A 20,404-nucleotide genomic window follows, 5' to 3' on the forward strand; every position below is an offset into this window, starting at 1 on the left:
CAAGGTGCTTCCTCTCTTCATCAAGGTGCTTCCTCTCTTGATCAAGATGCTTCCTCTCTTCCAAAGTGCTTCCTCTCTTCAACAAAGTGCTTCCTCTCTTGATCAAATGCTTCCTCTCTTGATCAAGATGCTTCCTCTCTTCAACAAAGTGCTTCCTCTCTTCAACAAAGTGCTTCCTCTCTTGATCAAGATGCTTCCTCTCTTGATCAAGATGCTTCCTCTCTTCACAAGTGCTTCCTCTCTTGATCAAGATGCTTCCTCTCTTCATCAAGATGCTTCCTCTCTTGATCAAGATGCTTCCTCTCTTCATCAAGATGCTTCCTCTCTTCATCAAGATGCTTCCTCTCTTCAACAAGATGCTTCCTCTCTTCAAAAGTACTTCCTCTCTTGATCAAGTGCTTCCTCTCTTCTTCAAAGTACTTCCTCTCTTCTTAAAAGTACTTCCTCTCTTGATCAAGTGCTTCCTCTCTTCTTCAAAGTACTTCCTCTCTTCATCAAGATGCTTCCTCTCTTCTTCAAAGTACTTCCTCTCTTCATCAAGATGCTTCCTCTCTTCATCAAGTGCTTCCTCTCTTCATCAAGGTGCTTCCTCTCTTCATCAAGATGCTTCCTCTTCTTCAAAGTACTTCCTCTCTTCATCAAGTGCTTCCTCTCTTCATCAAGTGCTTCCTCTCTTCATCAAGTGCTTCCTCTCTTCATCAAGATGCTTCCTCTCTTCAACAAAGTGCTTCCTCTCTTCATCAAGGTGCTTCCTCTCTTCATCAAGATGCTTCCTCTCTTCAACAAAGTGCTTCCTCTCTTCAACAAAGTGCTTCCTCTCTTGATCAAGTGCTTCCTCTCTTGATCAAGATGCTTCCTCTCTTCAACAAAGTGCTTCCTCTCTTGATCAAGATGCTTCCTCTCTTGATCAAGTGCTTCCTCTCTTCATCAAGATGCTTCCTCTCTTCATCAAGATGCTTCCTCTCTTCATCAAGATGCTTCCTCTCTTCAACAAGTGCTTCCTCTCTTCTTCAAAGTACTTCCTCTCTTCATCAAGTGCTTCCTCTCTTCATCAAGTGCTTCCTCTCTTCTTCAAAGTACTTCCTCTCTTGATGAAGATGCAGCTTCCTCTCTTCAACAAAGTGCTTCCTCTCTTCATCAAGTGCTTCCTCTCTTCATCAAGATGCTTCCTCTCTTCAACAAGATGCTTCCTCTCTTCTTCAAGTACTTCCTCTCTTCATCAAGTGCTTCCTCTCTTCATCAAGTGCTTCCTCTCTTCTTCAAAGTACTTCCTCTCTTGATCAAGTGCTTCCTCTCTTCAACAAAGTGCTTCCTCTCTTCATCAAGATGCTTCCTCTCTTGATCAAGATGCTTCCTCTCTTGATCAAGTGCTTCCTCTCTTCAACAAAGTGCTTCCTCTCTTGATCAAGATGCTTCCTCTCTCTTCAAAGTACTTCCTCTCTTCATCAAGGTGCTTCCTCTCTTCACAAAGTACTTCCTCTCTTGATCAAGATGCTTCCTCTCTTCACAAAGTGCTTCCTCTCTTCATCAAGATGCTTCCTCTCTTCAACAAAGTGCTTCCTCTCTTCATCAAGATGCTTCCTCTCTTCAACAAGATGCTTCCTCTCTTCTTCAAAGTACTTCCTCTCTTGATCAAGATGCTTCCTCTCTTCATCAAGGTGCTTCCTCTCTTCTTCAAAGTACTTCCTCTCTTGATCAAGGTGCTTCCTCTCTTCAACAAAGTACTTCCTCTCTTGATCAAGGTGCTTCCTCTCTTGATCAAGATGCTTCCTCTCTTCATCAAGGTGCTTCCTCTCTTCATCAAGATGCTTCCTCTCTTCATCAAGATGCTTCCTCTCTTCATCAAGGTGCTTCCTCTCTTCATCAAGATGCTTCCTCTCTTCAACAAGATGCTTCCTCTCTTCTTCAAAGTACTTCCTCTCTTCATCAAAGTACTTCCTCTCTTCTTCAAAGTACTTCCTCTCTTGATCAAGGTGCTTCCTCTCTTCAACAAAGTACTTCCTCTCTTGATCAAGGTGCTTCCTCTCTTCATCAAGATGCTTCCTCTCTTCAACAAAGTGATTCCTCTCTTCTTCAAAGTACTTCCTCTCTTGATCAAGATGCTTCCTCTCTTCAACAAGATGCTTCCTCTCTTCAACAAAGTACTTCCTCTCTTCATCAAGTGCTTCCTCTCTTCACAAAGTACTTCCTCTCTTGATCAAGGTGCTTCCTCTCTTCAACAAAGTGCTTCCTCTCTTCATCAAGATGCTTCCTCTCTTGATCAAGATGCTTCCTCTCTTCACAAAGTGCTTCCTCTCTTGATCAAGATGCTTCCTCTCTTCATCAAGATGCTTCCTCTCTTCAACAAAGTGCTTCCTCTCTTCATCAAGATGATGCTTCCTCTCTTCACAAAGTGCTTCCTCTCTTCATCAAGTGCTTCCTCTCTTCATCAAGATGCTTCCTCTCTTCAACAAGATGCTTCCTCTCTTCTTCAAAGTACTTCCTCTCTTCATCAAGTGCTTCCTCTCTTCAACAAAGTACTTCCTCTCTTGATCAAGGTGCTTCCTCTCTTCAACAAAGTGCTTCCTCTCTTGATCAAGATGCTTCCTCTCTTCATCAAGTGCTTCCTCTCTTGATCAAGTGCTTCCTCTCTTCAACAAAGTGCTTCCTCTCTTGATCAAGATGCTTCCTCTCTTCATCAAGTGCTTCCTCTCTTCAACAAAGTGCTTCCTCTCTTGATCAAGATGCTTCCTCTCTTCAACAAAGTGCTTCCTCTCTTCATCAAGTGCTTCCTCTCTTCATCAAGATGCTTCCTCTCTTCATCAAGTGCTTCCTCTCTTCATCAAGATGCTTCCTCTCTTGATCAAGATGCTTCCTCTCTTGATCAAGTGCTTCCTCTCTTGATAAGATGCTTCCTCTCTTCATCAAGGTGCTTCCTCTCTTCAACAAAGTGCTTCCTCTCTTGATCAAGTGCTTCCTCTCTTCAACAAAGTGCTTCCTCTCTTGATCAAGATGCTTCCTCTCTTCATCAAGTGCTTCCTCTCTTCAACAAAGTGCTTCCTCTCTTGATCAAGATGCTTCCTCTCTTGATCAAGATGCTTCCTCTCTTCATCAAGATGCTTCCTCTCTTCATCAAGATGCTTCCTCTCTCTTCAAAGTACTTCCTCTCTTGATCAAGTGCTTCCTCTCTTCATCAAGATGCTTCCTCTCTTCATCAAGTGCTTCCTCTCTTCAACAAAGTGCTTCCTCTCTTGATCAAGTGCTTCCTCTCTTCAACAAAGTGCTTCCTCTCTTGATCAAGATGCTTCCTCTCTTCATCAAGTGCTTCCTCTCTTCAACAAAGTGCTTCCTCTCTTGATCAAGATGCTTCCTCTCTTCATCAAGATGCTTCCTCTCTTGATCAAGATGCTTCCTCTCTTCAACAAGATGCTTCCTCTCTTCTTCAAAGTACTTCCTCTCTTGATCAAGGTGCTTCCTCTCTTCAACAAAGTGCTTCCTCTCTTGATCAAGATGCTTCCTCTCTTGATCAAGATGCTTCCTCTCTTCAACAAGATGCTTCCTCTCTTCTTCAAAGTACTTCCTCTCTTCATCAAGGTGCTTCCTCTCTTCATCAAGGTGCTTCCTCTCTTCTTCAAAGTACTTCCTCTCTTGATGAAGATGCAGCTTCCTCTCTTCAACAAAGTGCTTCCTCTCTTCATCAAGGTGCTTCCTCTCTTCATCAAGATGCTTCCTCTCTTCAACAAGATGCTTCCTCTCTTCTTCAAAGTACTTCCTCTCTTCATCAAGGTGCTTCCTCTCTTCATCAAGTGCTTCCTCTTCTTCAAAGTACTTCCTCTCTTGATCAAGTGCTTCCTCTCTTCAACAAAGTGCTTCCTCTCTTGATCAAGATGCTTCCTCTCTTGATCAAGATGCTTCCTCTCTTGATCAAGGTGCTTCCTCTCTTCAACAAAGTGCTTCCTCTCTTGATCAAGATGCTTCCTCTCTTGATCAAGATGCTTCCTCTCTTGATCAAGGTGCTTCCTCTCTTCAACAAAGTACTTCCTCTCTTGATCAAGGTGCTTCCTCTCTTCAACAAAGTGCTTCCTCTCTTGCTCAAGATGCAGCTTCCTCTCTTCAACAAAGTGCTTCCTCTCTTCATCAAGGTGCTTCCTCTCTTCATCAAGATGCTTCCTCTCTTCATCAAGGTGCTTCCTCTCTTCATCAAGATGCTTCCTCTCTTCAACAAGATGCTTCCTCTCTTCTTCAAAGTACTTCCTCTCTTGATCAAGGTGCTTCCTCTCTTCAACAAAGTACTTCCTCTCTTGATCAAGGTGCTTCCTCTCTTCAACAAAGTACTTCCTCTCTTGATCAAGGTGCTTCCTCTCTTCATCAAGATGCTTCCTCTCTTCAACAAAGTGATTCCTCTCTTCTTCAAAGTACTTCCTCTCTTGATCAAGATGCTTCCTCTCTTCAACAAGATGCTTCCTCTCTTCTTCAAAGTACTTCCTCTCTTCATCAAGGTGCTTCCTCTCTTCAACAAAGTACTTCCTCTCTTGATCAAGGTGCTTCCTCTCTTCAACAAAGTGCTTCCTCTCTTGATCAAGATGCTTCCTCTCTTGATCAAGATGCTTCCTCTCTTCAACAAAGTGCTTCCTCTCTTGATCAAGATGCTTCCTCTCTTGATCAAGATGCTTCCTCTCTTGATCAAGATGCTTCCTCTCTTCAACAAAGTGCTTCCTCTCTTGCTCAAGATGCAGCTTCCTCTCTTCAACAAAGTGCTTCCTCTCTTCATCAAGGTGCTTCCTCTCTTCATCAAGATGCTTCCTCTCTTCAACAAGATGCTTCCTCTCTTCTTCAAAGTACTTCCTCTCTTCATCAAGGTGCTTCCTCTCTTCAACAAAGTACTTCCTCTCTTGATCAAGGTGCTTCCTCTCTTCAACAAAGTGCTTCCTCTCTTGATCAAGATGCTTCCTCTCTTCAACAAAGTGATTCCTCTCTTCTTCAAAGTACTTCCTCTCTTGATCAAGATGCTTCCTCAGTTAGTATGACTATCTTGGGTACGGCGGCACTGCGCGCCTCCTTACCCATGATAACGGTTTGACACTTTACGAAACCGGCAACGTATATTTTACAACACAACCATAACACCAACTTAACCTTAAATATTTGCAAAACCGTCTGACACATAAACGAATTCACTACCGTCCTCACTAAATAAAAAATAACCTTATTTTATTTATTTTCCAACTTTTTTATTTCATTGTAAAGACATGTCTGACTACATTTACTATGACTCTTTCCCAGAACGTTTCCATGAGCTGTTTAAAACCCAAGTAAAACTGAGAAACATGCATTTTAACAAAGACAGACCCATTGACGATGAAAGAAACCCTGAATATATTACAATCCCATATGACGCAAAGTTCATTGCATACATTCCTTATGGTCGCAGAGGAACGAAAACTATTTCAACAAAGAACAAAAATTATTTCTGGAGCGATGAAGAAAATTGCCTTATCTACATAAATGCATACTTAAATAAAGCTACATATTGTACAAAAGAAGGTTGGACTGGATTTGAGCTCTACATATACGACGACGATGGAAACAGACGCTGTGTATACCCATACGATAATATGTACCATTGTTTTCATCAAGCATTAAACGAATACATAGTCAGTAAGGGTCTCATTCCTGCTGAGTAGAAATGTTATATTTTTGTTCTGTCATTTATATAAAAATAAACTTAAAAATAAATGATATCACCACCCTCACACGTATGAAAACATAGCGCAAAAATAAATTTAGGGTAGATGGGTATATCTAACCCGATTTCTAACCTCATTTCTATCCTGTTGAATTCATTGCTTTATAACTCTCTTCCTTGGTTTCTTTTTAGTTGCTTTCTTAACATCTGTCTCCAACTTGACTGTCTTTCTTCTTCGTCCGTAATGATACCAATTACTTCCACCAGTCAATGGGTCAAATGGTCGTTCATAAGGGTTTCCATACATTCCATAAGGACCATACGGAAGAACTGCTGGTGGAAGTTGTGGAGAAGAAACATTTTCTTTAGTTCCATCGACTCTATTTAAATGCATTGTTTCACCTTTCATCTGGTCATTAAAGTCTTTTGCGTGTTTTGCAAACACATCGTCCTTTCCTAAAGCATTTTCTGACTCAGTCGCAACCAAATTGGATGCTTTATTTATGAGCCCTATTTTATTTAATCTTAACTTCTTTGCAACCCAGCCTCCAATCTTTCCTTTATTTGCATCTAATGTCTTCGAAACCCTTCCTCCACTCATTTTATTTACTGCGTCATAAGCTCCAAGTGCTTTTGCTCCAAATGCTAATGCTTTTGTTCCCATTGCGCCTAAAGCTGCCCAAGCTACCATTTACACCATATTAAAATCATCTCTCTTCAATATTATCTCATAAAAGTTCTCGTTACTGGAGAAAGTCAATGAAACATAAACGTTCTCACGGGCTTCGCCCTCACCGCTTTGCGGTCTATCTAACTTATTTCTTATATCATCTATACGCTTCAAAATGTCTGAACAATTGCTAACATCTTCTACAACAATTATTTCATCATGAATGACCTTCAAAAACAAACTCATTTAATATGCTATTAAAATCATCTCAATAATGAGTCCATCCTTTCCGTCTTTAGGTAGCACAACATCTTTCATTGAAGAAGGTTCGACAAGTCTTATGTTAAACTTACTGACAAAGTTTGTTATACTATAATGCTTCGGTGGCGAATACATATAGTTTGAAAGACATAATATAGATTCTTCAGCAAATTCACTTATACTGGATTTTATAACAATGTTCTCACGAGACCAAATACCACCAATTGACAATCTTGTAAGCAATCCTGCTGAACCTTCTACTGTAAACGTCGATGGTAACATTCCACGAAGGTCATCTATTAACATCTTTGAGTCACTGAATTTAAATATTTTCTTAAAGCAATCGTCATTATCTAACCATGCAATAGCTTTGAAGTTTTCATTCGAATATACATCTGCTTCATTAAATGTAAAACCTGACTTCTTTGCAGAGACGACTTTAAAATCTATTGAGTTTGTTTCAAAATTATATGCTATGGTAACTTCTGAAGGTAATGGATGTCCTTCCGCAGTAAGTTGTTCTCTCACTACCGTTTGAAGCTTTGTGTTAAAAACTTTCATGTCATCTCCTGTGTCTAGGTTCACATACACAGCAACAGGAAAACTATCTTGCTTCTTTGTTTCATCATTATACCTCAAAACATTAAAGTTCTTCAATAATATTGTTCTTCCTGCTGGAATACTTCTAACTTGTCTTATTTCAATAGCTTTCTCACCTCCTACATACTCTACCCAGTGTCTTGGATATTCATAAGTATACTGACTTTCTTGAATTTTGGTAGGTTTCATCATAACGTGTTCATAGTATATCTTTATACTCTTGTCAGTTAGACTCGGTGCTATGTTCTGAATATTTCTGACTTGCATTTTTAATAAGATTAAAATGAAGCATTTAATACATGATGTAGATGAAGACATGAATGAAACTACAGACAAACTTAACTCTTCTCTTATTCTTCCTTTCAGCAAAGATTATGAATTCTGTTCAAATGGTGTGTATTTCTATTGTGGAAAGATGGGTTCAAGTAAGACATTTAACCTCATTCGTCATATACTCATAACAGAGCGTTTAGGAAACGACTCTTACTATGACCAAATCATTATATCAGCAACTTCAGACTCTATGGATTCAACAGCGAAAACATTTATGTCAAAAGTTCAAGCCTCTGTCGTTAAAGTTCCAGACAGTGAACTCATTGAATTTCTTCAACGTTACATTCGACGTAAGAGAAAATATTATGCCATCGTAGAGTTCATACAGTCAGGAATGCAAAAGACTTCTGAGGAGATGGAAAGAATTATTGACAAACACCACTTACGTCAGTACTCAGGAGTTTACGATATGAAACGACTGACAAACTACATTCTATCAAAACTTTCAAAATACCCCTTCAAAAAATATCCTTCAAACACTCTGCTCGTTTGCGACGACTTCGCCGGAAAAGGTTTAGTTTCAAAGCCTGACTCACCATTAGCTAACATCATAACTAAATTCAGACGTTACCATTTAACTGTAGCAATACTTATGCAAACATGGAGGTTTTTAGCTTTAAACATAAAACGTCTCATAACTGACTTCGTTATCTTTCAAGGTTTCTCATGTTATGATATTGAACTCATTTGGAAACAGTCAGGTATAACATTACCTTTTGAAGAAATTTGGGAAGCATATAAGTCTCTCATCTCTCCTCGTTCATACCTTGAGATTCATATCATGACTAATACCATTAAAGTCAAAAATATTCCATGGGAACGACCAACATTGTTTTAAAGTTTAACCTTCAATTGACTGATGGTAAACAAATTCCATGCATCTCTGTCGCCATTTCTGTTAATATTTTGCTGTCATTCATATCATCCACTTTCTCCATCCGTTAACTTTTGAGGATATGTGTTAGAATAGCTGTTCTTAAATTAAGGCTTTTCACCTTTGAGAGCATAAACTCTATAACTTTCTGCATACTTTATGTTTGAACCTCCTGAGCCATCATTGACATAAATTTTTATAGGCTTCACCCTTTGTTCATGTTCCTGCTTCTTCCCTTAGCTCTTTTGTTCAGTAGTTCTACATCTTTATACACAGCACCTGTCTCAGTGAATTCAACAATATTTTCATTCATTAGCTTTACATTCAAACCCTTGTCGAGTATATTGTTCATTTCATACATATAAAAGGTTTTTATTCTATATGAAATGAGAAGTAAGTCCATCTTAGCTGGTGCTGTTAATGTTCCAATTGAACCAACATCAAATGTTGACTCACGAACGACAAACAATATTGTCATAAAGAACTATAGTTCGGAGTGTTTGAAAGAAAAAGAAACAGATCTTAAGTCGGTGAATTTAAACACAGCTTCAAACGCTAACGCTACATCAGATGTTAAGTTAGAGTATCCACCACTGGACCAAGTTCTTTCAAGAGAAGCCAACGACAATCCTTACACAAATGTTCAAACAAATCCTTCAGATAACGTAGACCATTACCTTCTTCAGTTATATCAAACTATCTTACTCAAAGACGATAAGAAGCTTTTGACAAATCTTATAAGCAAGAACCAAATAATTCTAACAAAGGAGGACCTTGAAAATGTTATATCACGAATAACAGGAAAGCAATGTGTCATTGACTATCTCGACCCTGAAATCGAATGCTGTGGTCAAACTCCACTATTCATGAAAATAGGTAACATCCGCATCATTGAAACACCAGGAACTACAGGAGTTGAGTTTAAGTATAGATATTCGAACGAGTATACAAAACTATCTACTGACTATAAGCTTTGTTTGAAATATGTTTTAGTAAATTAAAGCAGTCAGTCAGTCAAAAAATTTCAAGTTAGCAATTTGTAATATCTATCCAAAACTTCTTCAACAGTATCGAACTCATCTTCATAATGCAAACTTAATCTTATTGACTTGGTGCAGTTTTCACTAACACAATATTTTTCTGTTCTCTTGACTGACATAACTAACTCATTTGTTTCATCAAACAGCAACAACCAAAGTTCATGACCTAATACATAACATTCATACTTTATTTTTTAGCTCTGAGTTCTCTTGTAAGCCGTCGCATTTAATATTTTCTAAAAAGTCAACTTCAACAGTCATTCGCACTGGTGCCTTCAGTTCTACAGGCTCTCCTTGAAAGTCAACAAGTCTGAATTGCATATCTTTCAAATTATGAGGACTAATGCGAACCCATTTACCTAAATGAGTTGCTATGACAGGAACATTTGGAATGAACATTGAATTGACTGTATAACAGAAGGATTTATATTCTACTGAACCTTTACTATTAACTCCTGAAATACCTGTGACATTAGCTATTTTTGACTCAACGTACAAACAATTACCATAACATACGTATGGAACAGATTTCATCTCAATCGTTTTGTCAACACTTTTCAAAGGAAATGTCATATGATATGCTCCTAAAAGAAGTTGAACTCTATGACTCATTCGTGTTATCTTAAACTCCTTTGCATAACTGAACTTCAATGTTCCCTCAGAAGAGAGTTCGACATCTATGTTGTCAATAGTTTCTTCATTTATGAGAGTATCTATGACTCCAGCAATTTTATCTATTCTATACTCTGCTCTGTTAGGAAATGTTATAAAACTTCTTTTGTCATCTATTTCAATCTCTATGAAATCTGTTTCATCTGTTATGACAAAAGTTGCGATAGTATTGAAGTCAACAACTCTGAAAGCAAGTGCTTCATTCTGAAGACCTAAGTTTGTTTGTAGCTTTACTGTCCCGTATTCGTTTGGGTCAGTACTTTGCAAATAGAACAACATTTTATTCTCATTAAAATATGACTATTGCTGCATATGCGTATGAAACAAATGAAGCAAGAAGAGCACATGAATTAGTAAACGAAAACTCAACTTTAACCATTGAAGGCAATGATTTAGTCATTGACGATGGAAAGACTAAAAAAGTCATTGATTTCGATAAAAATAATGAGGTCATATATTTTTGTCATTTATGTATAACCATTGTCTCTCTTAAACTTTGCAATAGACAGCTTTGTTCTTCTTCCTTCTACATCTGTAATGTTTATATAATCTTTGTTATACTGTCTTAAGACATTCATTCGTCTGTATTGAGTTCCCATGAAATAGTAAAAGGCATCTTCACTTGGGACATAGTAGTAGTTCTCTAACGTGTGATATGAGTATTGTATAATTTCAACAGCGTCTTTAGGAAGAGAGTCAACAATGTCAAACCAATAGCCATTTGAACCAGAAATATTTCTCATGTTTTCTCTTCTTGTCGTCCATCTTAAGTTCGAGATATGAAAGTCTCCTCTGTCTCTGTTTATATGGTCTACTTCACGAAGTCCTTCAGGGTTCGGAATGAAAGTTTCTGCAACTATTCTATGTTTCATCAGCTTGTGTTTGTTTAAATTTACACAAATATAACCATCTCCTTGGTCAAACTCACTAACAACTCTTTTATTGCTTATACGTCTAATTGGATAAGGGTACTCTGAAAAGATTTCATAGTCATTGTCATGTTCGAGTGTTTGCCAATGTCCTTCACCTTCCATGCCTTTCACTCAAATAAAATTTTCAGAAAAAATAAAACTAGCGTAGATTTTACAATACTGCGATGGTAGAGTTTAAGAGTTGTGCTTCAATGTAGAGACAGTCCTTATGGTCTGGAGGTAAGAACACTGGGCAGTTATGGTCATGAGTGGAGAACATGTCTATCCAAAACTCACGATTGAAGCCAGTTAATTTATAGTATTTAGGGTTAGGAAGTGGTGAAGTTCTTGTATGACCAATGAACTCATTTTCAACTCCTTACTTAAGTTTGAATATAATATAGCTTGCTTTCTATCCCAAATGCCAGGTGTTACAATCTTTGAAAATTCATTTTTCCTCGGAAGCATTGCATCATAATTGAAAACATTCTTGAAATCATCACTTGGTTCAGAGATTTGAAATCTTATACGTAATGGATTTTCTTTCTCTTTAGCGACTTCATTGAATGGTGAGAATACAACAAACTGACAGTCATGTGTTCCATCTTCATTTTCATTAAATTCATAATGAAAGTCTATAAGTTGTGGCTGACTACCTTCTTCTTTCAGTTGTGCAAGAAACTCACGTAAAGGCTGTAAAGTTTGTACTTCAATGTTAAACTTTTTCTCGAACATTTCATTAAATGAAATCATACATTGCAACAATGTTGTATCGTCTTTAAAGTATTTGTATATGTGAATGTTTTGGGCGCTTAAAGACTGTTCGTCATTTTCTATCTCGACTTGAAGTATAAAGTCAACCTTTCTGAAAGCACGTGTTATATACATAGATGTTATGCCAATGTACTTCTCTTCATTTATGTTCACAATCCAGTCTGTTGGAAACTTAAACGTTACTCTGTTCCCCTTTATTTTGACGTCAGGGTTTTCACTACTGAACGCAACAGATAAAGGTATTTGTCTATACATTTAGTTCCGATAAAAATAACCCATTTACTCTTTCTTTGCTTCAGCTTCTTTAGCTTTTGCTTCAGCTTCTTCTCTAGCTTTTTTCGCCAGTAGTCTTGGGTTCTTTTGTCTTCCAGCAGCTAATGCAGCAAGTTGTTTTTCACTAAGTTTTCTCTTTGGTCTCTCTGGCTTTTGTTCTTGTTTTTGTTCCTTCAGTTCGGATAAAATTTGCTCACGAATTTCTTTCTTCAATGCTTCAACATCTATTGTCTGCGTCATTTGGCTGCAGATAAAAAACAAAATTAAAACTTTAACCGATGTAAAATGAGCTTGTCAAAATCAGAGCGAGAGTCTATTATATTAAATGACGCAAGAGGAATACAACATCCTTTCTATTACGTAAGTCAGAGTAAAGATGGTAAAATATACGTAAGAAAAAGAAAGGTTCCATTAGCGAATGCAGAAAGCGACAACATTAAGGTGCATGGCACCGAGGGCGAAGCCCATGTTAAGCCTTCTATTCAAACTGAAAAGTCAATAGAACCAGAAGAAAAGAAGCCAGATGTACTTTCAATAATGAACCAAGAGCTTATTGCAAAGTTCGTGAATTTCATTGAAAAACAAACCGAGTCAAAGAATCCTGACCCGCCAGTGAAAGAAGTTGAGACAAAAGAGAATGTACAGTTCATTGAAAATGTCAAGAAACAACTTCCACCACGAATGCCAAGAAGAAGAGTGAGAATAATGAAGTAAATAGATATTTTTATCCGAAGGAAAGACATGCAGAACGAACAGCTAAACGAATTTACTCCAGCAGAGCATATTCATCAGATTCGCTCATATTTCGATATCATAGACAATGCAGTTCAAATTGGTGACACTAATAGAAAATATTCTGACCAAAGATTCCATCACAACCTGGAACTGCTAAAGATAACACATGGGTAACATTCAATCTCTCACCTCCTGGTGAAAATATGTTGGACCTTTACAATACATTCATTACGTATAAAATGGAAGGTCAATTTATTGTAGATAAAGAAATTGGTTCAGGTTCCAATAAAACAAACCCACCATGATTTTGGATTGGTTTCGATGACGCTTTCTATGCAGTTGCTGGATATCAAATCCTTGCAAATGGTCGTATCGTATATTCTCAAGACAACGCAAGAGAAGAAGCATATATAACTTCAAACTCACAAACTACCGAACAAATAAAGAAAGTAGATGTTTTCTCAAAGACTCGACATGAAGATGTATGGAGTCATTCGGAACATGCAGAACAGGACAAATTGTTAGTGGTCCAATTACAGCAGGAAAATCATTTGATTTTAAGCTTCGTTTAAGAATTCCTGTTAGAAGATTCCTTCCATTAGAAGCTATTCGATTTATTCCAGCTTTTGCAGGAAACATTCAGCTTAAAGTAAAGTTCAGTATCGACGCCTTACAATGCACATCTATATCTGTAAATGATATCATTGCTTTCAATCCAACTCTTAAAGTTGCATTTGCTTCAGATTCAAATCCACCGACAAATAAATTTGTTCCATGGAATGAACCATTCACTATGATAACGAAGGCAGTAGAAGCTAGTGGAACAGTTACTATTACAACTGTAACCCAGCAACTATTTCGAACAAAGATGGATTTAATGAATGTTTCATTCATCCAAAGTCATTCTCTTTAGACCCTAACATTTATACAGAACTTGTAGAACATTATACAAACGAGGCTTTATGTTTTCCTGTTAAAGTTATGGATTGGATTCCTATGGACGGTTCATTCTCAAAGAATACAGATAGTTCAAGTGCAACATTTACAGCAGCTTATACGCCTATAATGTTAAAAGTATTTGGGCACTATTTAGAAAGAAAGACAACTATTATGTTAATTTTGAGAACCCTAAGTTTAAATATCTTCAGCTTTCCATGGGAGCTTATGGAAATATGCCTGCAGAACCTGAAAAATCATATGGACCTGTATTTTATGAAATGGTTGCGAACGCTTGCAATACAAACAATGATATGATAGGATTTAATGAAGATGTTATGAGGTCATTGGTGGATGATGGTAGTGTGGAACATAAATGGGATAGCTATGACAACACACATTTCTTATGTGGTTTTCCAACAGAAGTGGACTTTTGCTTCCAGCAAGGTCAAATCTACTGCTCCAATAACATACAAATTGTCTGTTAAAGGACCTATTGAACTAGCAACTGAAAATGTACCAAAGCCACTTATTGGATTTATGAGGGATTGTTGCTTTGCTATTCAGGTAAGACAGTCAGTCATCCCCATAATAAGATTAGATGACTATAACTTAGCCGCGGACGACAGTGAGGAATAAAGGATGAACGTTTATTTTTAAAGCTTATAAATGAGTTCTTCATCAAGCTCTCGCGAACCTTCACCATCTATGAAACAAACTTTACCAAACGATTATGGAGCACCTATTGAATATTTCTTACGAGCTGCACAATGGCAAAGAGCAGTCTCACCAAGGTTAGGTGTTCCACCAGCTCCTGTCAAAAATAGCATTTGGTCAAGTCCTTATATAAGATATGGTCTCCCACTAGGTTTGCTAGCTACAGCAGGAGCAGTTATGATGTTGAAAAGAAATAAAGCAAATGTTGTAAATAATACTGAAGTAGCTGAAGTTAAACAAACTCCGACACCTTCGCCAAAACCAACGTCAAAACCAACACCTTCACAAACAACACCTTCAATGACTCCTGAACCTATGAAAGTACAAACTCCTGTTCAAAAGTCAACTCCAAAACCGACTCCAACATTTAAACCAGAACCTACTCCTCAAATAAATCGTAAAACTCCTGCGTTTCCTTACTGAAAAATAACGTTATTTTTATTTAATATTAAAATTTTTATTTGATTGAAATGACGACTAAAGTCACTGAAGCAATGAAACAAAAGTTCTTGGTAGAATACATTAAATCAGGAGCGGTTCCAGAAGGTTTTTACGTTCATACTATGAAGGATGGTAGAGTTCAGTTTAGAAAGATAAAGCAACCATTAGATAAAGAAGGAATTTTGAGAAAGATTAAACTTCATGAGGACAACATTGCTGAACTTAAGAAGAAGTTAGAAGAGTTGGATAAAGGAAGAGAGTTATAAAGCAATGAATTCAACAGGATAGAAATGAGGTTAGAAATCGGGTTAGATATACCCATCTACCCTAAATTTATTTTTGCGCTATGTTTTCATACGTGTGAGGGTGGTGATATCATTTATTTTTAAGTTTATTTTTATATAAATGACAGAACAAAAATATAACATTTCTACTCAGCAGGAATGAGACCCTTACTGACTATGTATTCGTTTAATGCTTGATGAAAACAATGGTACATATTATCGTATGGGTATACACAGCGTCTGTTTCCATCGTCGTCGTATATGTAGAGCTCAAATCCAGTCCAACCTTCTTTTGTACAATATGTAGCTTTATTTAAGTATGCATTTATGTAGATAAGGCAATTTTCTTCATCGCTCCAGAAATAATTTTTGTTCTTTGTTGAAATAGTTTTCGTTCCTCTGCGACCATAAGGAATGTATGCAATGAACTTTGCGTCATATGGGATTGTAATATATTCAGGGTTTCTTTCATCGTCAATGGGTCTGTCTTTGTTAAAATGCATGTTTCTCAGTTTTACTTGGGTTTTAAACAGCTCATGGAAACGTTCTGGGAAAGAGTCATAGTAAATGTAGTCAGACATGTCTTTACAATGAAATAAAAAAGTTGGAAAATAAATAAAATAAGGTTATTTTTTATTTAGTGAGGACGGTAGTGAATTCGTTTATGTGTCAGACGGTTTTGCAAATATTTAAGGTTAAGTTGGTGTTATGGTTGTGTTGTAAAATATACATTGCCGGTTTCGTAAAGTGTCAAATTCACATATCATGGGTAAGGAGGCGCGCAGTGCCGCCGTACCCAAGATAGTCATACTAACTTCCTCTCTTGATCAAGGTGCTTCCTCTCTTCATCAAGATGCTTCCTCTCTTCTTCAAAGTACTTCCTCTCTTGATCAAGATGCTTCCTCTCTTGATCAAGGTGCTTCCTCTCTTCATCAAGATGCTTCCTCTCTTCTTAAAAGTACTTCCTCTCTTCAACAAAGTGCTTCCTCTCTTCAACAAAGTGCTTCCTCTCTTGATCAAGATGCTTCCTCTCTTCATCAAAGTACTTCCTCTCTTCTTCAAAGTACTTCCTCTCTTGATCAAGGTGCTTCCTCTCTTCAACAAAGTACTTCCTCTCTTGATCAAGATGCTTCCTCTCTTGATCAAGGTGCTTCCTCTCTTCAACAAGATGCTTCCTCTCTTCTTCAAAGTACTTCCTCTCTTGATCAAGATGCAGCTTCCTCTCTTCAACAAAGTGCTTCCTCTCTTGATCAAGGTGCTTCCTCTCTTCATCAAGATGCTTCCTCTCTTCTTCAAAGTACTTCCTCTCTTGATCAAGGTGCTTCCTCTCTTCATCAAGATGCTTCCTCTCTTCAACAAAGTGCTTCCTCTATTCTTCAAAGTACTTCCTCTCTTGATCAAGATGCTTCCTCTCTTCTTCAAAGTACTTCCTCTCTTGATCAAGGTGCTTCCTCTCTTCATCAAAGTACTTCCTCTCTTGATCAAGGTGCTTCCTCTCTTCAACAAAGTGCTTCCTCTCTTCATCAAGATGCTTCCTCTCTTCTTAAAAGTACTTCCTCTCTTCAACAAAGTGCTTCCTCTCTTCAACAAAGTGCTTCCTCTCTTGATCAAGATGCTTCCTCTCTTCATCAAAGTACTTCCTCTCTTCTTCAAAGTACTTCCTCTCTTGATCAAGGTGCTTCCTCTCTTCAACAAAGTACTTCCTCTCTTGATCAAGATGCTTCCTCTCTTGATCAAGGTGCTTCCTCTCTTCAACAAGATGCTTCCTCTCTTCTTCAAAGTACTTCCTCTCTTGATCAAGATGCAGCTTCCTCTCTTCAACAAAGTGCTTCCTCTCTTCTTCAAAGTACTTCCTCTCTTGATCAAGATGCTTCCTCTCTTGATCAAGGTGCTTCCTCTCTTCAACAAAGTGCTTCCTCTATTCTTCAAAGTACTTCCTCTCTTCATCAAGATGCTTCCTCTCTTCTTCAAAGTACTTCCTCTCTTCTTCAAAGTACTTCCTCTCTTGATCAAGGTGCTTCCTCTCTTCAACAAAGTACTTCCTCTCTTGATCAAGATGCTTCCTCTCTTGATCAAGGTGCTTCCTCTCTTCAACAAGATGCTTCCTCTCTTCTTCAAAGTACTTCCTCTCTTGATCAAGATGCAGCTTCCTCTCTTCAACAAAGTGCTTCCTCTCTTGATCAAGGTGCTTCCTCTCTTCATCAAGATGCTTCCTCTCTTCTTCAAAGTACTTCCTCTCTTGATCAAGGTGCTTCCTCTCTTCATCAAGATGCTTCCTCTCTTCAACAAAGTGCTTCCTCTATTCTTCAAAGTACTTCCTCTCTTGATCAAGATGCTTCCTCTCTTCTTCAAAGTACTTCCTCTCTTGATCAAGGTGCTTCCTCTCTTCATCAAAGTACTTCCTCTCTTGATCAAGGTGCTTCCTCTCTTCAACAAAGTGCTTCCTCTCTTCATCAAGATGCTTCCTCTCTTCTTAAAAGTACTTCCTCTCTTCAACAAAGTGCTTCCTCTCTTCAACAAAGTGCTTCCTCTCTTGATCAAGATGCTTCCTCTCTTCATCAAAGTACTTCCTCTCTTCTTCAAAGTACTTCCTCTCTTGATCAAGGTGCTTCCTCTCTTCAACAAAGTACTTCCTCTCTTGATCAAGATGCTTCCTCTCTTGATCAAGGTGCTTCCTCTCTTCAACAAGATGCTTCCTCTCTTCTTCAAAGTACTTCCTCTCTTGATCAAGATGCAGCTTCCTCTCTTCAACAAAGTGCTTCCTCTCTTGATCAAGGTGCTTCCTCTCTTCATCAAGATGCTTCCTCTCTTCTTCAAAGTACTTCCTCTCTTGATCAAGGTGCTTCCTCTCTTCATCAAGATGCTTCCTCTCTTCTTCAAAGTACTTCCTCTCTTGATCAAGATGCTTCCTCTCTTGATCAAGGTGCTTCCTCTCTTCAACAAAGTGCTTCCTCTATTCTTCAAAGTACTTCCTCTCTTCATCAAGATGCTTCCTCTCTTCTTCAAAGTACTTCCTCTCTTGATCAAGGTGCTTCCTCTCTTCATCAAAGTACTTCCTCTCTTGATCAAGGTGCTTCCTCTCTTCAACAAAGTGCTTCCTCTCTTGCTCAAGATGCTTCCTCTCTTCATCAAAGTGCTTCCTCTCTTCATCATGCAGCTTCCTCACTACATCATGCAGCTTCCTCTCTTGATCAAGGTGCTTCCACTCTTCAACAAAGTACTTCCTCTCTTGATCAAGATGCTTCCTCTCTAAATCAAAGTACTTCCTCTCTTGATCAAGGTGCTTCCACTCTTCAACAAAGTACTTCCTCTCTTGATCAAGATGCTTCCTCTCTTGATCAAGGTGCTTCCTCTCTTCATCAAGATGCTTCCTCTCTTCAACAAAGTGCTTCCTCTCTTGATCAAGATGCTTCCTCTCTTGATCAAGGTGCTTCCTCTCTTCATCAAGATGCTTCCTCTCTTCTTCAAAGTACTTCCTCTCTTGATCAAGGTGCTTCCTCTCTTCAACAAAGTACTTCCTCTCTTGATCAAGATGCTTCCTCTCTTCATCAAAGTACTTCCTCTCTTCTTCAAAGTACTTCCTCTCTTGATCAAGGTGCTTCCTCTCTTCAACAAAGTACTTCCTCTCTTGATCAAGGTGCTTCCTCTCTTCAACAAAGTGCTTCCTCTCTTCATCAAGATGCTTCCTCTCTTCTTCAAAGTACTTCCTCTCTTCATCATGCAGCTTCCTCACTCCATCATGCAGCTTCCTCTCTTCAACAAAGTGCTTCCTCTCTTGATCAAGATGCTTCCTCTCTTCATCAAAGTGCTTCCTCTCTTCATCATGCAGCTTCCTCACTACATCATGCAGCTTCCTCTCTTCAACAAAGTGCTTCCTCTCTTGATCAAGATGCTTCCTCTCTTCATCAAAGTGCTTCCTCTCTTGCTCAAGATGCTTCCTCTCTTCAACAAAGTGCTTCCTCTCTTCATCAAAGTGCTTCCTCTCTTGCTCAAGATGCTTCCTCTCTTCAACAAAGTGCTTCCTCTCTTCAACAAAGTGCTTCCTCTCTTCATCATGCAGCTTCCTGACTACATCATGCAGCTTCCTCTCTTCAACAAAGTGCTTCCTCTCTTCAACAAAGTGCTTCCTCTCTTGATCAAGATGCTTCCTCTCTTCATCAAAGTGCTTCCTCTCTTCTTCAAAGTACTTCCTCTCTTGATCAAGGTGCTTCCACTCTTCAACAAAGTACTTCCTCTCTTGATCAAGATGCTTCCTCTCTTGATCAAGGTGCTTCCTCTCTTCATCAAGATGCTTCCTCTCTTCTTCAAAGTACTTCCTCTCTTGATCAAGGTGCTTCCTCTCTTCATCAAAGTACTTCCTCTCTTGATCAAGGTGCTTCCTCTCTTCAACAAAGTGCTTCCTCTCTTGCTCAAGATGCTTCCTCTCTTCATCAAAGTGCTTCCTCTCTTCATCATGCAGCTTCCTCACTACATCATGCAGCTTCCTCTCTTCAACAAAGTGCTTCCTCTCTTGATCAAGATGCTTCCTCTCTTCATCAAAGTGCTTCCTCTCTTGCTCAAGATGCTTCCTCTCTTCAACAAAGTGCTTCCTCTCTTCAACAAAGTGCTTCCTCTCTTCATCATGCAGCTTCCTCACTACATCATGCAGCTTCCTCTCTTCAACAAAGTGCTTCCTCTCTTGATCAAGATGCTTCCTCTCTTGATCAAGATGCTTCCTCTCTTCATCAAAGTGCTTCCTCTCTTCTTCAAAGTACTTCCTCTCTTGATCAAGGTGCTTCCACTCTTCAACAAAGTACTTCCTCTCTTGATCAAGGTGCTTCCTCTCTTCATCAAGATGCTTCCTCTCTTCTTCAAAGTACTTCCTCTCTTGATCAAGGTGCTTCCTCTCTTCATCAAAGTACTTCCTCTCTTGATCAAGGTGCTTCCTCTCTTCAACAAAGTGCTTCCTCTCTTGCTCAAGATGCTTCCTCTCTTCATCAAAGTGCTTCCTCTCTTCATCATGCAGCTTCCTCACTACATCATGCAGCTTCCTCTCTTGATCAAGGTGCTTCCACTCTTCAACAAAGTACTTCCTCTCTTGATCAAGATGCTTCCTCTCTAAATCAAAGTACTTCCTCTCTTGATCAAGGTGCTTCCACTCTTCAACAAAGTACTTCCTCTCTTGATCAAGATGCTTCCTCTCTTGATCAAGGTGCTTCCTCTCTTCATCAAGATGCTT

General features: G+C 38.6%; 11 protein-coding genes and 1 pseudogene across 12 annotated transcripts, besides 1 other annotated feature; 9 read left to right on the top strand and 3 right to left on the bottom strand.

Annotated features, from left to right (window-relative positions):
• Positions 1 to 499: 499 nt before the first annotated feature.
• On the top strand, positions 500 to 844 carry TVAGG3_0982250 (SLEI family protein family; the record flags this gene model as incomplete). Its single annotated transcript, XM_051253958.1, has 1 exon — positions 500 to 844. One exon carries the CDS (start codon positions 500 to 502, stop codon positions 842 to 844), a length of 345 nt encoding a protein of 114 aa, XP_051079532.1.
• Positions 845 to 2,723: 1,879 nt separating this feature from the next.
• Positions 2,724 to 3,337, top strand: TVAGG3_0982260 (annotated as a pseudogene). Its single transcript has one exon. A coding segment is annotated over exon 1 (614 nt).
• Positions 3,338 to 3,342: 5 nt separating this feature from the next.
• TVAGG3_0982270 (SLEI family protein family) lies at positions 3,343 to 3,861 on the top strand (the record flags this gene model as incomplete). The annotated part of the gene is made up of 1 exon (XM_051253959.1): positions 3,343 to 3,861. One exon carries the CDS (start codon positions 3,343 to 3,345, stop codon positions 3,859 to 3,861), a length of 519 nt encoding a protein of 172 aa, XP_051079533.1.
• A 1,134-nt stretch (positions 3,862 to 4,995) lies between these two features.
• Positions 4,996 to 16,002: a mobile genetic element.
• On the bottom strand, positions 6,582 to 7,463 carry TVAGG3_0982290 (uncharacterized protein; the record flags this gene model as incomplete). Its single annotated transcript, XM_001303333.2, has 1 exon — positions 6,582 to 7,463. One exon carries the CDS (start codon positions 7,461 to 7,463, stop codon positions 6,582 to 6,584), a length of 882 nt encoding a protein of 293 aa, XP_001303334.2.
• On the top strand, positions 7,513 to 8,367 carry TVAGG3_0982300 (protein of unknown function, DUF4106 family; the record flags this gene model as incomplete). Its single annotated transcript, XM_051253960.1, has 1 exon — positions 7,513 to 8,367. One exon carries the CDS (start codon positions 7,513 to 7,515, stop codon positions 8,365 to 8,367), a length of 855 nt encoding a protein of 284 aa, XP_051079534.1.
• Positions 11,336 to 12,055, bottom strand: TVAGG3_0982310 (uncharacterized protein; the record flags this gene model as incomplete). The annotated part of the gene is made up of 1 exon (XM_051253961.1): positions 11,336 to 12,055. The coding sequence occupies one exon, from the start codon at positions 12,053 to 12,055 to the stop codon at positions 11,336 to 11,338; it is 720 nt and encodes a 239-aa protein (XP_051079535.1).
• TVAGG3_0982320 (uncharacterized protein) lies at positions 12,080 to 12,313 on the bottom strand (the record flags this gene model as incomplete). Its single annotated transcript, XM_051253962.1, has 1 exon — positions 12,080 to 12,313. The coding sequence occupies one exon, from the start codon at positions 12,311 to 12,313 to the stop codon at positions 12,080 to 12,082; it is 234 nt and encodes a 77-aa protein (XP_051079536.1).
• Positions 12,611 to 12,787, top strand: TVAGG3_0982330 (uncharacterized protein; the record flags this gene model as incomplete). Its single annotated transcript, XM_051253963.1, has 1 exon — positions 12,611 to 12,787. One exon carries the CDS (start codon positions 12,611 to 12,613, stop codon positions 12,785 to 12,787), a length of 177 nt encoding a protein of 58 aa, XP_051079537.1.
• Positions 14,414 to 14,884, top strand: TVAGG3_0982340 (uncharacterized protein; the record flags this gene model as incomplete). The annotated part of the gene is made up of 1 exon (XM_001305249.2): positions 14,414 to 14,884. The coding sequence occupies one exon, from the start codon at positions 14,414 to 14,416 to the stop codon at positions 14,882 to 14,884; it is 471 nt and encodes a 156-aa protein (XP_001305250.2).
• On the top strand, positions 14,932 to 15,168 carry TVAGG3_0982350 (uncharacterized protein; the record flags this gene model as incomplete). The annotated part of the gene is made up of 1 exon (XM_051253964.1): positions 14,932 to 15,168. The coding sequence occupies one exon, from the start codon at positions 14,932 to 14,934 to the stop codon at positions 15,166 to 15,168; it is 237 nt and encodes a 78-aa protein (XP_051079538.1).
• Positions 16,003 to 16,039: 37 nt separating the features above from the next.
• TVAGG3_0982360 (SLEI family protein family) lies at positions 16,040 to 18,439 on the top strand (the record flags this gene model as incomplete). The annotated part of the gene is made up of 1 exon (XM_051253965.1): positions 16,040 to 18,439. One exon carries the CDS (start codon positions 16,040 to 16,042, stop codon positions 18,437 to 18,439), a length of 2,400 nt encoding a protein of 799 aa, XP_051079539.1.
• A 69-nt stretch (positions 18,440 to 18,508) lies between these two features.
• TVAGG3_0982370 (SLEI family protein family) lies at positions 18,509 to 20,287 on the top strand (the record flags this gene model as incomplete). The annotated part of the gene is made up of 1 exon (XM_001294908.2): positions 18,509 to 20,287. The coding sequence occupies one exon, from the start codon at positions 18,509 to 18,511 to the stop codon at positions 20,285 to 20,287; it is 1,779 nt and encodes a 592-aa protein (XP_001294909.2).
• Between the last annotated feature and the right edge of the window lie 117 nt (positions 20,288 to 20,404).

Source organism: Trichomonas vaginalis, chromosome I (genome assembly GCF_026262505.1).
Source record: "Trichomonas vaginalis G3 chromosome I, whole genome shotgun sequence".
NCBI classification, from domain to species: Eukaryota; Parabasalia; order Trichomonadida; family Trichomonadidae; genus Trichomonas; species Trichomonas vaginalis.